General features: G+C 41.8%; 1 protein-coding gene across 2 annotated transcripts in view; it reads right to left on the bottom strand.

Annotated features, from left to right (window-relative positions):
- The window catches only part of ACO2 (aconitase 2), a 29,888-nt gene that overhangs the window by 8,951 nt on the left and 3,335 nt on the right, over window positions 1-17,602 (bottom strand). For both annotated transcript variants that reach the window (XM_084809974.1, XM_084809973.1), the window contains exons 2-10: window positions 13,913-14,055; window positions 12,231-12,489; window positions 7,759-7,851; window positions 6,553-6,711; window positions 6,031-6,181; window positions 4,317-4,421; window positions 2,785-2,876; window positions 2,329-2,434; window positions 42-199 (exon numbers count right to left, since the gene is read on the bottom strand). In XM_084809974.1, coding sequence (XP_084666100.1) covers window positions 42-199; window positions 2,329-2,434; window positions 2,785-2,876; window positions 4,317-4,421; window positions 6,031-6,181; window positions 6,553-6,711; window positions 7,759-7,851; window positions 12,231-12,489; window positions 13,913-13,986 — 1,197 coding nt within the window. In that variant the 5' untranslated portion in view covers window positions 13,987-14,055. The remainder of the gene's footprint in view (window positions 1-41; window positions 200-2,328; window positions 2,435-2,784; window positions 2,877-4,316; window positions 4,422-6,030; window positions 6,182-6,552; window positions 6,712-7,758; window positions 7,852-12,230; window positions 12,490-13,912; window positions 14,056-17,602) is intronic.

Below are 17,602 nucleotides of genomic sequence, written 5' to 3'. Positions count from 1 at the left end.
ATATACTGACCATGAAGCAGCACAATTGTGGGAGTACTCACATAGCCATCCCTCTCAATGGTGGCCCGAATCTGCTCTGAGCCAGGTGTGATGGTGAAGTGAGACTTGCACTTAACCCCATGTGCGAGTGCCTGTTTTGCCACTGCAGCAGAGCGCCCCATGTCCTCATAGCTTGAATTGGTGCAGCTACCAATCAGACCTGTGCATATGGGATGGAAGAGAGAAGTCATCAGATTCTTCTCAAATTCACCCCACACCCTGGCAAAAATCTAATTTGTCAACAGTTCAGGCTGGCAAAATAAGCACTATCTAAACAGAGGTTATGTGCTCAGTCTCTAAAACCTTAGAGCAACACTGGAGAAAATTAAAAAAAAACCAACGGTGTTCCATCATACCCTTAGAACTAAAGAGCTCAAGCATATGGCATATGGTCAAGGAACACCTCATTACTTTGAATGAGTTCAAATCTCCAGGGCCAGATGAACTGCATCCTAGAGTCATAAAGGAACTGGCAGAAGAACTCTCAGAACCGCTGTCTATTCTCTTTGAGAAATCATGGAGGACGGGGGAAGTGCCAGATGACTGGAGGAGGGCTAACGTTGTCCCTATCTTCAAAAAGGGTAAAAAGGAGGAACCTGGGAACTACAGACCAGTCAGTCTGACATCAATCCCTGGGAAAATTCTGGAGCAGATCATAAAGCAATCCATCTGGAAGCACCTTGACAACAATGCCGTGATTACTCGAAGCCAACATGGATTTGTCAAAAACAAGTCCTGCCAGACAAATCTGATCTCATTTTTTGATCAAGTAACCTCCCTTGTAGACCGTGGGAATGCTGTAGACATCATATACCTCGACTTCAGCAAAGCTTTCGACAAAGTGCCCCATGATATCCTGATGAGCAAACTAGCTCGAAGTGGGCTAGATGAAACAACGATCCGGTGGATCCACAGTTGGCTACAGAATCGGACTCAAAGAGTGCTTATCAATGGGACCTTCTCAAGCTGGGGAGAGGTAACGAGTGGGGTACCGCAGGGCTCAGTCCTGGGCCCAGTGCTCTTCAACATTTTTATTAATGACTTGGAGGAGGAGGTGCAGGGAATGCTGATCAAATTTGCAGATGACACAAAATTGGGTGGGATAGCTAAAACTTTGGAAGACAGAAACAAAATTCAAAGTGATCTGGATAGACTGGAGCACTGGGCAGAAAACAACAGAATGGCATTTAATAGGGACAAATGCCAAGTTCTGCACCTAGGAAAAAGAAACCAAATGCACAGTTACAAGATGGGGTATACGTGGTTCAACCACACTACAAGCGAGAAGGATCTTGGAATTGTTGTCGATCACAAGCTGAATATGAGCCAACAATGTGATGTGGCTGCAAAAAAGGCAAATGCTATTTTGGGCTGCATTCATAGAAGCATCGCTTCCAAATCCCGGGAAGTACTAGTTCCCCTCTACTCAGCACTGGTTAGGCCTCATCTGGAGTACTGTGTCCAGTTCTGGGCACCACACTTTAAGAAGGATGCAGACAAACTGGAGAGGGTTCAGAGGAGGGCAACAAAGATGATCAGGGGACTGGAAACAAAGCCCTATGAAGAGAGACTGAAAGAACTGGGCATGTTTAGCCTTGAGAAGAGAAGACTGAGGGGAGATATGATCGCGCTCTTCAAGTACTTGAAAGGTTGTCACAGAAAAGAAGGCCAGGATCTCTTCTTGATCATCCCAGAGTGCAGGACACGGAATAATGGGCTCAAGTTACAGGAAGCCAGATTCCGGCTGAACATCAGGAAAAACTTCCTGACTGTAAGAGCAATACGACAATGGAACCAATTACCTGGGGAGGTGGTGGGCTCTCCCACACTGGAGGCCTTCAAGACGAGGCTGGACAGCCATCTGTCAGGGATGCTCTGACTTGGATTCCTGCATTGAGCAGGGGGTTGGACTCAATGGCCTTGTAGGCCCCTTCCAACCCTACTATTCTATGATTCTATGATTCTAAGCATGCTCCCCAAGGAAGAGGGCATGAAGAACTATGTCAGGATGCTGAGTGCTCTTGCTTTCAGAACAGGTTTGACTTTCCAATTCTGCTATAAACAAGCAATGCAACAGAGGAGCAGAGTTCTCATCTAGTTTTCTCTCTCTTCCTGTATACCTGATGTACAGAATATTCTTCTCAGGAACTACTATGATCAGAATGAAACAAGCGTCAAAGAGAAAGCTTACGGGCAACTGAAATAGCGTTACCTCAAGCTGGAGGGGAAAAAAAAGACACCTACTATTTGTAGCTGCTGGAGAATCAGCAAGGGAAAAATGCTACTCACCAACTCTGATATCCACTGGCCAGCCCTTGTTTTCTGCCACAGAACCAATTTCTTCCACGCTGTGTGCCAGATCTGGAGTGAAAGGCCCATTGATAAGAGGTTTCAGCTTTAGGAAGAAGAAGAAGAAGAAGAAGAAGAAGAAGAAGAAGAAGAAGAAGAAGAAGAAGAAGAAGAAAAAATGCAACAAATTGTTGAAAACATTCTGAAGGTCACTACAAAATTATAAGAACATGATTTTTCTGCAGAATATCAACATAGGAATTTTTCTTCAGTATATGGCACCACACATTTGTCTTCCCTGCTGAATCACAGGCTAAGCTTTTGAATGGTATGATGCCACATCTCCCTCTTGATCTACATGAAAGACTTGAATATAGTCCTTAAATGCCCTTGTTAGATCCCTCCCCAAACATCTGATGTTTCTCCAGTGTCTGAAAAGGTAGCGGAATGCCTTACCTCATTGAGATTAATTTCAATCAACTGATCATAGGGGCAGCCGGGATCAGGCTTCAAGTGCTCCTGGAATTCATCTGCCAAATTAGCAATCTCTGAAATCAGAAAGGAGAGAAAGTGGAACAAACACATCAAAGGAAATAGACCAATGTAAAGAACAAATAACTCTGCAAGCTTTGATTGACCCACACTCCAGGTGTTGTGGACAAATAAATCCAAGCCATTCTCAAAACCACGTTGATAAAGGTAACCCAAACCTTGACCAAGAACCGTGTACAGTTCTCATCACTACACTTCAAAAGGGATATTGTCAAGTTAAGAAAGGTGCAGAAAAGGGCAACCTGAATTATCAAGGGTCTAGTAACTCATCTGTGAGGAAACGTTACAATGTTTGGGGCTTTCTAGTATAAAGAAATGGTGTGTATTGGTGGGAAGCAGATAGAAGTGAATAAAATTATGCATGGTGTGGAGAAAGCGGTTTGTTCTAACCAAAGTGTGATATCCTGGTTTGTTTAAATGAATGTTGTTGGAAGAAGGCGTTGTTCCCAGAACTTGTCCATGACGTGGAACTATGGTTTGATCTAAAGTAAAAGCAGAAGGTTCCACCATCCACCTCTGATGGAGAGGGGGAGAACATGAGTCAGATGCTCATCATGGCTCATTTCCAACTATCTAAATCATGGTTTAGGTATCATCTGGACAATTATGTTTTACTCAACAGTGAAGCTATTCATTCTAGAGACATTTACTTGAAATTAGATTCTACAAGAACCCTGATCAATTCATGGTTGCCTATGCTGAGCTTGTACCCAGGCTAGCACACAAAGCTGCAACTCTGTATCAGATGAAATGACAGAAGCTAGTCCATCCAGGTAGGACTCTGCTTCTACCCTCTCCTGATGATCTATCATCTCCATTCAGTTAGGTGATTTAAGGGAGTATCCCTTTGAAATTGTGTTTAGTTTCATCCCATCTACATCTTCATGTTTCTTTCAAGATTTTCCAAGAGTCATCTTGCTTTTGCGACAGGATGAAGTAAAATCAATTTAATTAGGATAAAAGGATTAATTAGGAACAACTAACAGATTAAAGACTAAAAATCAAGTGACAGTCCTAGTGCTTTCCAATCTCTCTTCAAACACGATTCGTGTACTCCGCATTCATGCATATGAATATACTTAAGTATTTCATCAGCTCATTGTTATCACTATCGAGTGAGCAGCTTTCAAAGCAGCAAATATCCAGCTAGGTCCACATAAGCTGTAGTATGTAGATACAGGACAAAGCACAGGAGTGTGCCATGCCACTGTATCTCTCCTGAACTCTTCTGAAGAGAACAGTGAGCAGCAAAAAGTGAAACACAGAAGTGCTTTGAAAGTATGTTGATTTCTTCCTCCATAGGATATCAAACATTTCTATCCCACAGGAGAACCATGCAACAGTTCAACCTTATCCTCCCTCTGTTTCACACTAGGCAGAAGAGTGAAGAGTAGTAAGTGCCTTCCAAAGTGTTTGACCCCTCACAAAGATCTTACCAGCCCGTCCAGTCTTGGACAAATATGTCTTCATCCGGTGATTGTAAGGGAAGACTGAAGTGGTGGCACCAATCTCTGCTCCCATGTTGCAGATAGTTGCCATTCCTGGAGTTGGAAGAGATCCATACTAAAAGTGAGACAGGAACCTGAGGCATTACAGTCAGTGCCTGGAGATATTACAGCCCATGTGTCTAGAACACCAAAAGAATCAGACATTATTGCATATTAGTGATACAAGAATCACTATATAACCCTCCTAAGCCAGTGAGGTTGCTGTTTGAAATATTTATACAACTTTAACAAACCTGAACTACTTCACAGTCCATCTACTCCTCATGAATTACTGGGTCAGTTTTCCTGTGGTTTTTCCTCTCAATGTCAAACCCACACCAACTTTTCCATTTTTGAAACTTTATGTTTCTTGCTAGGCCAGTCTTCCTCAACCTGGTGTCCTCCAGATGTTTTGGACTACAACTCCCATAATCACCGGTCATTGGTTGTGCTGGCTGGGGCTGATAGGAGTTGGAGTGAAAAACATCTAGAAAGCGCCGAGTTGGGGAAGGCTGTAGTAAGCTATCAGGGGGCAGATTTATCCTTGTTGAAATGAATGGGAAAGTGAAACAGCAAAACGCCTACACTAATTAGCTTCCATTCTATCCCCAGCAACTTCTCAAAACAGAGTAGGGAAAATAACTTAGCATTTTGTCTATGTCATAAATTCCATGTGTGTGTGCCATGCATGGTTATACCACTTCAACAGTATTAGAGTTTTTTTCTGATTTTGTTAAAAAAAAAGTCCTATACATTCCTGTGTACACACACGAAAATCCATTACAAATAACTGCAGGGGTCTCTTGGACCCCCAGAGTAAGTATTCATTCCACTCCAAGTTGGCTTTATCTTAACACAGGAGTCAATACCTATACTGCAAATTTGCCGCACTATCTTTTTTGTAATTGGGGGGGGGGGGACGGGGGACGGGACCAGGCTATGAGCCCGATATTTCACCTATATATTTTAGTTTTTGTGAAATCATCAATTAAACTACTGCTTGTACTGCAATGCTTGAAAGAAAATAGTTAACAAAACCCTTCCCTCCCCACAGTAGCACTACTGTCTTTACTACGAAAATCACCCATATTTCACTACTCCGTTATAAAAAACAGCTAACAGGTCTAAAAGGTCATTTATTTTCTTCATAGTGCACCACTAGCAGCCAAACAGCACAACTTGTGTGTTAACTACAAGTAGCAGCTCTTAGGGCAGCATCACTTGAATTGTCAGGGAGGCAAGCGCTATTGGAGCCATTGCTGTACCCTGTCATTGTTGGCACCCCAATCCAGACCCTGAACATAGAGTTCAGACACAGTAAACAAAGAACTCTTCTCTTTTGAAAGTACCAGAGTAAAGGAACACCCCTGACAATGAGCTTAAATATCTCAGAATGCATTAAGGTCTCTCAGTAAACTATTTCAATAGCACCACGGAACCACTGTTGGTTGGCTCTAGTTTGTACCTCACCTCTGTACCAAAGGACCAGGACACACAGACACAGACACTCTTCCACACTGATGACATGCTTCTCATGTTCTAATCCCACTTCCAAGGATGTACTATGTTCATCAATCAGATGAACAGCAGGTAATGGGACCACTCTGGCTGTTATCAGCCAGCAAGTCTTCGCATTCATAGAAGTAAGGTGATCCTCCCATACCTGTACAAGAGATGGAGTCGACACCTGGCCCGTGATACTCTATGATGGCTCCTGTGCCACCTTTTACAGTAAGGATGCCAGCCACTTTCAGGATCACATCTTTAGGAGAGCTCCAGCCTGACAGTTCACCAGTTAGTTTTACACCAATTACCTGAAGGACCACCAATGAAAATAAGTTAAGGTAGCAGGATGAGTCACTTCCAAATAAATATGCTGATTCTGTTTTTCAGAGCGCTCCATGCTAATGTCCTTATTACAAATTTAGGAAAGGAAGAGATACTTGGAGCAGATAGATTTAGGGGCCATCTGCTATTGGTTCTGGTTTCTTTAACAAAATTAGCAGTGCCAATGTATCCTTTTAAGCTGTAAGAATGGGGAAAGACTGGGAATTCAGAAGCAATGGACATTCATAATGCCAGCATATTTTAATTTTGTAAAAACTCCACTATCAGAAAACAAACCCTTGTTCAAATATCCCAGCTCTCTGCAAGGAGGGAATGTTTATATTCCTACTTGTCTCACCTTTGGGCATTTGAGCTCCCAGGGGATTCCTGCCATGACATCAACTGCATCAGCTCCACCAACTCCGATACAGATTCCACCCAAGCCACCACCATTGGGTGTATGGGAATCTGTGCCAATAAGCATAACACCAGGATAGGAATAGTTCTCTAGGATGATCTGAGGAATGGAGCAATATTTAGACAAACATCAACAAACTCTAAGGTGATAGATATTTACCCCGCAAAGGAGGTCTAAATATTTCTAGGACTAAAGCAAGTGAAGAGGAAGGGGATGATCAGCTTGGGCTGGACCTTCATGGTGTTATCAGCTGATCAGGGAAGGAAGGAACTTAAGCTATCAGCAAGCAACACAAAAGGAGTTCCCTGTAACTATCATGCGGATTAATAACTTTCTGGTATCTAAGCTTTCCCTGATCCCCTGCTCTCTAAAAACCCAATTAGTTCATTATAAAGATCCCAATAGCTCAACAGATTCAAAAGTGACCAGTGAACCTGAAGATCGAATCCAGCAAGCTATATCCAAGCCTTTTCTAGCAGGACAAATCAAGACTAACATTGTCTTCAAAGACATCAGTGAATTCTGTCACAGAAAAGTCAGAGTTTAGTTTGCGGAGAGGAAAAATCCATAGCTGACGCTGTGAATCCCTTGCTTTCAACAACTTATTTCAGTAAGAAAAAACCATGCAAATGACCTTGTACAGAATCCAAGCACAATCCTGGCATGCCAACTTACTGTTTAACTGAAATTAGAGAGAAGGATCTCCACTGGGTTTTAAAGAGATCCCCCTTCGCAAACCCTCAATGACTTGCTAGACAGCTAAGCATCAAATGACACTTTGACCAGCATAACTTTGAATGGGCAGCTAGAGAATTTGTCCAGACCAGCATACGCTCGTCACCTTGCACAAAAAGCAAACTGGCAAGCTAGCCTCATTAGGAAGATGGACCAGTCACCCCTACAATGGAAGTCACACAGTATAGAGAAGGGTCTTTCGAGGGCCCCACCATAGCGTAGTGGTAGAGCACATGCTTTGTATGCAGAAGGTCCAAGTGTCAATCCCTAGCATTTCCAGGCAGGGCTGAGAAACTCCTGTCTGGAACTCTGGAGAGCTGCAGCCAGTAGTGTACACCATACTGAGCTTCCTATGTTCCCAACCACACACACTGAAGTTTTCTCCTTGCCATTAAGGAAGAAAGAGTTTACCTGATGAATGATTCCTGATCCAGGTTTCCAGAAACCCACTCCATACTTGGCTCCTGCTGTGGCTAAGAAGTTGTATACCTCTTGATTAATGTCCTGTTCAGATACACAAAAATAAAGCATACCTGTTAGGAATCTTGCTAAGATTTCTACCCCACAGAGTAGAAACAAGTTAACATCCCCATCCCCACTACACCTTATTCCTCAATCTTATGCTGCACATGCTTTTCCTTTGAGGATGACATGACAGTAAGATGCCAAGCAGTTAGATTTTTTAAAACATGAATTAGTTTTATTTTATTTAATGAAGTTATAGCCCATCCTTCAACAGGTTCCCAGGGTGGCTTTCAAAAAGTTAAAATTACAGTAAGTCAATAGTTTCCATCTCCAGTTCACAAGTGACTCTTGCACTAAGTTCAATTTGCATGTGAATTACATTATCTACACTCCAGGACCCGTTACAATGCAACGCCACAGAGGACGCTGGAGTACAACTCTCAGACCATGCGGTACAGCGGTTTGAGATGGCAAAGATTTTTAACAGGAGTAGATCAACTGCAAAATCTTAACAGGAAAATGAGAGCCATACTAAGACGTCTTCCTATTTCCACTGCAAATAAAATCTTTCCCGCCACATTTTACAATGTTTGCTCTTACACTGTACCGTACTTCTGTCCTTTAGTCCGAAACATTCTAGCTTTATTATGTAGTTAAGGAAATTGAAGTGCCAATCCTAAAAACTTACTAGGTTAAACGCTACCAAAAATCAGTGTTTAGGATCACTGCCTGCATCACAAAAACATAAAAAACCCAGATTTATTCCATTCACGACTGCCTTTCTGAATGGCAGAGGGCTAAAAAAAAAAAAAAGAGCAACCTGGAGACCTTGAATATTATATTAGGTTTTGTTCTTTAGTAAGGACAAATTCCTACACATGTCTACTCAAAAGAGAGTCCCATTGAGTTTACTGCAGCTTATTTCTAGTTAAGTGAGTACAGGACTGCAACCTAATTCTTAAGGTAACTAAAGAGTTTTTGGTTATCTAAAGAAAAACGATAGTTCCTGAGGAATGAAACTAATTTTCAAGTATTTTACAACCATTTAAGCCCCTCCCTGCAATAACTAATTTTGCAAAAGTCATACACAAAAGTGTAATGACCTGCCAATTACTGACCAGGTCAAAATAAAGTTCTCATCAAACACTGAAATGGTATTACTTCTGCTGAATATGCTTCCACATTAACTTCGGTTTCATTGGATAAGTAAGGAAGTAAAAAGTTAGGAGGAAGTGACAGATAAGCAAAATCCAAATAATCTATCTTCTCATCCGATCAAATCTAGGACATCAAATAAGAGAGAAGTGTCTGGAGACAGAAGAGTTGTTCCTCTGCACAGAATTTGCTGAAGAACCCGATCTTTTTAAGCCTAATTTGCATCAGCTCAGGGCACTTTATCATGCTCCACAACAGAGCACTCAAGTCCTATGACCAGATCCAATGCCCTTGACCAACCCACTATTATTCATTCTGTTCCAAAAGGCAACCTTAGAAGTGCAGACTTTCACTTTCTAGCCACAGCTGAGGGAAGAGGGGAGAGTGTTTGGAGCCTCCAAAGATGATCACGGGGAAGAGCATGTTTCGTGTTCAGAACAAGAACAGGTCAAGCCCACAAGAGAAATACAAGGGAAGAAATCATTGGAATGAATAGTCTTTAGCAAAAACACTCAGACTAGAAGATTCTTGCACATCGTTCGAATAGAGGGTAAAGCGAGGATTATTAATAAGAAATTGCTCAGATTCACAGCAGACCTTACCTTTCAAAGATCCAAGGGTGAAAAGTGGTAAGTACACTGGAATGCATTAACCAAAGCCTGTGTGGTCCATGTTAAAATGTCTAAGCCTAGAGAAGCTTAATTGTACAACTTGCATAAACTGTATGCAAATTAAAGAAGGTAGCATATAATTGCTTATTTTTCCCATTCCTGTTACTAAAATTATGCAAGGAGCTATAACACAATGAGTTCCTAGTCCCTGCTCTTAAGGGCTAAAAAATTATTTAAAGACACACACGGAACCTGCAGTGCTCTAGATGCTGAATTCCTTTCAAGACCCCTTTCCAAAGCCGCGTATTGTAGCTGCAAGACACACATGCAGCTTTGATCTTCCTCAAAATATATACAAGATGATGCTATACTTAAATGACCTCTAACTTCACCCACATAGCAAGCTGAATGGATCTCCAAGAGATACTGTAAAGATTGTAATGAATAGATAACCAATTTTGTCCTGAAATGCTGCAGTGATGTGTTCATAGGAATCAACAAGGCACATCTTAGTCTTATGGAACATGTCTGACATGTCATGTCCAGGTGGAGAATAAGCAAATTACAAACCCTTTTATTCGCTGTGACTCTTGGTTGACCCACCTGAATCCAGACATTTCTGTGCTGGTTCAGCCTGTAACGTGATTGAGATTGTTTGTTTCAAGCCAAGCATAGAAGTCACGTGGGGGTACCCTTACCATTGCCACAAAGACTTTGTCCTAAGCCTCAGTGTTTTGGACACCAAGGTAAATATTTCAGAGGAAGCAGTTTGTGGGAAAGGTTGATGGGCATTTTCAAGACAGAAGATGGGAAACAGATAATATAATGTAGTCAGAGATCTTCAAGTGGCATGAAGCAGCCTCCTTGCTGAAGCTAAGCAGGTCTGGGTCTGGTCAGTGCTTGGAGGGGAGCCCACTTGGGAACCGCATGTAGCCACCTTGAATTCCACAATGGAATAAAGGTGGGGTATACATGCAATAAAATAAATAAAATAAGTGTTATTCTATAAGAAGGCCTAGATACTTTCCAAGTACAACTGCTCCTAGGAAGGCCTAGCCTACAGCTTCTGGATTTAGAAATTATGGTAACTTGGGAAACAAACAAGACTTATCTTCTAATACAGAATGTATGATGGCACAAGGCAGTTCTCTAAGCAGAAACCCAAAGGTTTGAATTAAATAAGTCATTCCAATCATGCAGACAGGCTGTCATTGTTTATTCAAATGCAGATTTTTGTAGGTGTTGCAGCACAGAAGGGGGCACATGAAAATGTGCTTAGGCACAGAAGACAGATATGAACGTAAGAGCAATTTGAAGAAGAAACATGAATGATATAGAACCAGGGTCATGGATGGGGAAGTAAAGCTGGAATCCTTGTTGAAAAAGGAGGCCAAAGGTTTGGCTCATCATCTTAATGCCAGCTGAGATTTTGAGCCAAAATTCCTTGCTTTAGCCAAACTCACACAGCAGAATCAATTTCCCACCTACTTCCTATGGCCTTTTGCAAGCCTTCAGGACTGAGGGAATTCATTTGTAATGTGTGCACATAACCTGAGAGTTTGAGACAGGGTGGGCTATAAATCTAAATAGGATCCATAGCTTGTAGGCTGCAGTTCTCCAAAGCAAACCAAATGTGAGTAGTTCGGTCTAGCTTGTCCTAAGCATCACACTCATCGTAAAGTTCTCTTGAGAACAAAATCTGAAGAACAAACTAAAATATCAGTGCAAAATATGCTGGAATCTAGAAAGTTTTCCCTATTGCTCACAGGTTGTTATGAGGCTCTCACCACCACATCAGTTTAGTAGAAATTTAATTTTGGCTAGAGCCTCATGTCTCTCCCTTCTATAAACATTTTGCTCCTAGATAAAAATCAAAGTAACTTACCTTCATTCGAATACCATCATACATGCCTGTGCAATTACACCTATCTAAGCCCAACTGATTGTCCTCCCTTTAGAGTCTGGAGCAGGCCTGAGCCAACTTGTGTTCCACCAAGCTCAATACAGTCCACCAAATGCATGTTAAACCCAATAAACTGTCATCTGGGACTGCAAACACATAGTGGGCATTGTCATACACCTGCCACTCTCAGCACACTATGTTAAGCTCAGTGGGTCACAAGTTGGGCAAGCCTGCTCTAGACGAGCAGAAAGCTTTTTAAAGCTTATTCCAGTTTAACCTTCTGGAGGCTTTATAAACACCACAATCTTAGGATGCTGATGTGAGTTGGCCAAGGGAGAGACCTGGAGAAAGGGTGTTAGGACATAGGGAAGGTAAAGAATAGGGAGCCAAGAGGCGAGGCGGCTGAAGGGAGGGTGCAGAATAGGAACAGACTGAGGAAAAAACTGAAAGAAGGGTAGGTGGTTTGATGAAGAGAGCAGAGGAGGCAGGGAACTGGGGCAAGGAGAGCCTAATTGGAGAGGGCCTGTATATTGCCAAGGCAAGACAGGAGTACTAGGGAGGCTGGTCAAGAGACAGTAACTAGTTGCTAGGTCTAGATTCTGAAAGGGGAAGTGTGCCAATTGTGACTGCCATTGTCACTGCAGCATTGTGACCGAAGGGCCAAAATGTGGTGGGGAGAGGGCCAACTGTCATATTGATTCGAACCAATTTGGCTGTGGGCTTCCAATAAGTGAAATTTAAATAATGACCTTTGCTCTTCGGAGATCTTTCTCACCACCTAGCTGAGCTTCAATAAGGTGATCACAGTGGATGGTTGAGGGCACTGCCACTTTGGGCAACCCACTGCTGATGAACTGCAGCATGGCCATCTGGGCAGTGGCATCCTGCATGGCCACACGGTCTGGCCGCAAACGCAAATATGTCTTGCCCCTCTCAATATCCTGCTTGACAGGATCATCTAAGTGGCCATATACAATCTTCTCTGACAGGGTGAGGGGACGGTCCAGTCTGTTGGGAAGGAAACAGAGGGAACTTTATGTCTGCAGCTCATGCATTTTAACCATGTCACATATTTCAAACGTAACAGGAGCTGCAATGAGACCTATAAAGATCCTTCCTCTAGCCTCTATGCAAGCACCATCACAGGGTAAGGCTCACTACCAGGATCTGCACACAAGTACATGGGGCAAGATGAAATCACTAGAAGAGCTAATGGATAGAAATAGCCAGTCCTCATGCTGTACACGCTAATGTTACTTCTGAGCTTGTATCTGCATTTTGGTTGTTTAACTGTGACAACAGGACTAGCTGGTTTTGCATTTTGATTAAGTGGGAATATTGGTTAACTAACTATTGTTAACGCTAGCGGGCACACAATAGAAATCCAAGGGTTGAGCCAACAGGGTAAATGTGCAGTCCAGACAACAGTGGGCAGGAGAGTAATGGGAACAGTCCTGTGGCTCAGTCCTGCTCCCTTATATAGCTAAGATATCAGGAACATTATGCCTGTACTGCCTCCTAAAAGGATCTGACTCTCCTAACTGTATTAATTCAACTTCTTTAATTCTTATCTGTTATTGGTTAAGAAATGACACAACCTTTAGCCTTTTGAGCAGTCTTCCACTCATGTATTCATCTTCACCTTTGGATTAAATCTTAAATAGGTACACCATCATAGACTGCATGATTGACTAATTACGATTTCTAGGATCTTACAGGTCAGGAAGAATTCCATACGGCATCTACAGTGTGAATTACCTCAAAATTACATTTCAACTCTAAAGCTCAATGACCATGTTTTCTTTTGTACCTCCTAATGGTTTCTCCCCCAGGACTATCAACAATAAGTCAATTAATACAAATCTTTTCATGCTCAGATTGACTATAAACAGCCAGCTTTAAAAGATACAGAAATGGTTATCCATAGACATGGTATTTTTTAAAAAACCTCAGCATAAGACTTAAGTTCCTCCAACTGAATTACACTAGGTCATATGTTATTATTTCCCAATAGCTCCAGGCCTCTTTCCAGTGCTCTGTTAAAGCACCAGCATTTAAAACAAAGAATTAAGCCATAGAAATAAGCATCAAACGCTTAAAAAAATAATCACCTATTTAAGAATTGATATTTATTAGTATAGACCACTCTGAACATACAGCTTTTCTGATATTCTTATCTGAACCAGTTTAAGGCAAAGTGATCAAGCCCAAATCAAAAGCTTCATCACCTCCATTCAAGACACTATAAATAGAAGACTTCTAGCAGTCCTCTGTATTCCTCCACCATTACAAGATCTAGCATACAAATTTAATTCATTAATATAGCTATCTGATGTTACTTTCTTCCAGACCAATTCTGCTTTGATAAACATTTGAAAAATACACCCTCTGATGCAGCCACAGCTACAGGTTCTCCAGGCCCAACTCTTACCTTTTCCGGACAACGTTGATGTTTTTCTCAAGCATTTCATAGTTAACGTATTCATTGGGCTCAAACTGGCTCATGGCCACCTTGGCCTGCTGGCACAGGATGGGTGTGACATGGTACCTCCTAACACCTTTACTCAAGGCTTGCTGAAGATAGATAAGAAAGTGGTTAGGTGTCACCATCACAGTTTTTCAAAGAAATGCAGATCCTACAATTAAGAGATCAAAAATATGTATAGCTGCAGAACATCAAACATCAGGTAAAAGGACAGTGATTGCCTGCAACTGAGCTTTTGAGGATCAAGCAGTCTCTGCAGCTGTCAGAAAGCTGGAAGTACCACTTTGTGAATAATTTCTTTTCCCCACTCTTAGTGTTAAGGCCCTTCCTAAGCTAAGCTAGGCTAGGCTTCCTTGATAACCTCGAGCAAGTCATTATCTATCAGACTAATCTATCTCACAGGGCTATTGAAAAGATAAAATGCTACTCTGAGCTCCTTGGAGAAAGGGCAGGCTGCAAGTATAACAAGATTTTAAAATTACTTTAATGACTTCAGGGAGAGGCAAATGCATTCCAGCAGAGATGTCTTCTGCTGTGAACAAAAATGCTACAACTAGTGACAGATTTTTTTTTTCTGATTGCAACCCCATCACACATAAGAGATTGCTGGACTAATAATACACAGGCAAGCATTGCCGGTATTTAATAGGGAAGATATATGTTTCAAGCAGAGCTTAGCACCATTGCCTGGTGCTGTCACTATCCCTGACAAAGCTTCCCACTTTCAAATTCCAGGACTACATTTCGTATATGCCTGGAGCATGAATAGTGTAATCCTAACCATGTTTATTCAGGAGTAAATCCTATTAGTTAAGTGGGACTTCCTACCAAAGGTGCTTACAACTGAAGCTGTTTTGCATCCTTATATGGCAGAAGATCATAAAACAGCTTTTGGTTTCAAATATGAACAAGTAATGACCAAACATCACAACTTCTTGACCAAATTTTCCTTGGTGCAGAACACCACAGAGAAAGAGGGAGCAGGTTAGATTCCAGTAATGAATTAGACTTTCCAGAATTGGCAATTCACCATTCTACATGGAAATTTAAAGACAGTGAGATCTACTCTGTAAGCATATCTGCACAGAGATACTATGTTATTTCAATGAATGACTGGATTCTCTACTTAGACCTCTAGAGAAATGAAACTACAATTGGAACAAAGGGGTGGATTCTGATTTAGTCATAAACAGAGAAAACCCATTGAAATCAGTGGGACTTAAGTTCATCATAACAAACAAGTCCCATTGATTTCAATGTGCCTACTCCAAGTATGACTAAGTCTGGATCCAACCCAAAATTCACTACATAATTTGAAATGGAATTTCAATTCATGTTTCTACTGCAATTGCCATTTTGGGTGGGCAACAACATGGGTTTGCTCTCCCCCTGCCTCTTCCCTCCCCATCCATTTTTCCTTTTGTGTCATGTATTTTAGGTTGTAAGCCACGCTGGCTGGGGAGTGCTAGGAGTTGTAGGACTTATTTCTGTCTAAACATGCATAGAATTGTACCCTTAGTCTTACTTGCATTCAATTTTAACTATTGAGCTGGATGGGTTTGTATGAATTATCTCCATATTATGTTTTAAGTTGTATCTAGCTTCTATCCAAAGGCTTCTGTTTATTGTTAATTGTTTTAGCCATTTTAAATTGTTTGATATTTCTGTATGTTTTAATCCCTGTTAAGACACCTTGAGTCCTTTTTTTTTAGTAAGGTATCTAACAGATGAAATAAAGAATAACAACACATTGGGAAGTTTATTTGGGCCTCCACAAGAGTTTCAGTAGAATGTTTTCCCATCATCTGCAGACAAGCCTCTATAGAAAAAGGGCTGCTTTCTGTAAAATCTGCAAAGAAGCGTTCAGTATCATGTTTTTAGTCCAAACTAGACACACACTTAAGTTACCTTACCTTCATTTAGCAGAGTTAATATCTGCCCTCCAAAAACCCCTCCCCTTCTTTTACAAATCTGGTTTTAAGTCAAAATGTTTCAAAAAAACCCTTAGACTGCAATCCTATACCCATTTACACAGGAGTAAGCCCAGTTAAATTCATGAGGACTTACTTGGAGATGTACAGGATTGCAGTGTAAATGAACTGGAATATTTGACCCAGGAGCTACAATTGCATTTGGTGCATATTCTTTTGTGCCTTTGACCCTTTTTGTAATATGTTGTCTTGGGCATATTTCAATCTAGATGTTTGCTTCCCTATGGAGATGAGCTGATACATACCCCAAATTTACTAGCTGTGTGTAGATTCGGTCTCTAAAGCCACCCAGAGAGCTTTGGCTATTGGGTAGTATAGAAATGCAGTAAATAAATAAATGGAAGTTTTAGTTTCCATAGCCTCTCCATTTCCCAATGCACTGCCACTTCTATTCCTTTTTAGAAGTAGAACCATTATAATTATTTTGTATCATTATCAGAGGAGACCACTTACACTGTTTACCGGAACTATTCACTACAATCCAGTCTGACACCTAGATTTGTGGTTGTTTATTCGATCAGTCGCTTCCGACTCTTCGTGACTTCATAGACCAGCCCACGCCAGAGCTTCCTGTTGGCTGTCGCCACCCCCAGCTCCCCCAAGGTCGAGTTGACACACTGACAACAAAGGTCCACATAGTTAAAGCAATGGTATTCCCCATAGTAACCTATGGCTGTGAGAGCTGGACCATAAGGAAGGCTGAGTGAAGGAAGATAGATACGTTTGAACTGTGGTGCTGGAGGAAAATTCTGAGAGTGGCTTGGACTGCAAGAAGATCCAACCAGTCCATACTCCAGGAAATGAAGCCAGACTGCTCGCTTGAGGGAATGATATTAAAGGCAAAACTGAAGTACTTTGGCCACGTAACGAGAAGACAGGATACCCTGGAGAAGATGCTGATGCTAGGGAAAGTGGAGGGCAAAAGGAAGAGGGGCCGACCAAGGGCAAGATGGATGGATGATATTCTGGAGGTGACGGACTCATAGAATCATAGAATCCAACCCTAGTATTCTATGATTCTATGAGTCTGTCACCTCCAGAATATCATTCATCCATCTTGCCCTTGGTCGGCCCCTCTTCCTTTTGCCCTCCACTTTCCCTAGCATCAGCATCTTCTCCAGGGTATCCTGTCTTCTCGTTATGTGGCCAAAGTACTTCAGTTTTGCCTTTAATATCATTCCCTCAAGTTAAACCTTTATTTCTGGCTTTATTTCCTGGAGTATGAGACTGGTTGGATCTTCTTGCAGTCCAAGGCACTCCCAGAATTTTCCTCTAGCACCACAGTTCAAAAGCATCTATCTTCCTTCACTCAGCCTTCCTTATGGTCCAGCTCTCACAGCCATAGGTTACTATGGGGAATACCATTGCTTGAACTATGAGGACCTTTGTTGTCAGTGTGATCTCTCTGCTCTTCACTATTTTATCAAGATTTGTCATTGCTCTTCTCCCAAGAAGTAAACGTCTTCTGATTTCCTGGCTGCAGTCAGCGACTGCAGTAATCTTTGCGCCTAGAAAGACAGTCTGTCACTGCCTCCGCGTTTTCTCCCTCTATTTGCCAGTTATCAATCAAGCTGGTTGCCATAATCTTGGTTTTTTTGAGGTTGAACTGCAACCCAGCTTTTGCACTTTCTTCTTTCACCTTAAT

This window comes from Heloderma suspectum, chromosome 7, assembly GCF_057233095.1.
Source record: "Heloderma suspectum isolate Gila_16-S chromosome 7, 16-S_ref, whole genome shotgun sequence".
Lineage (NCBI taxonomy): Eukaryota > Metazoa > Chordata > Lepidosauria > Squamata > Helodermatidae > Heloderma > Heloderma suspectum.
The sequence above is the reverse complement of the archived record's forward strand: the minus strand, read 5'-3'. Positions and strand labels throughout refer to the sequence as shown.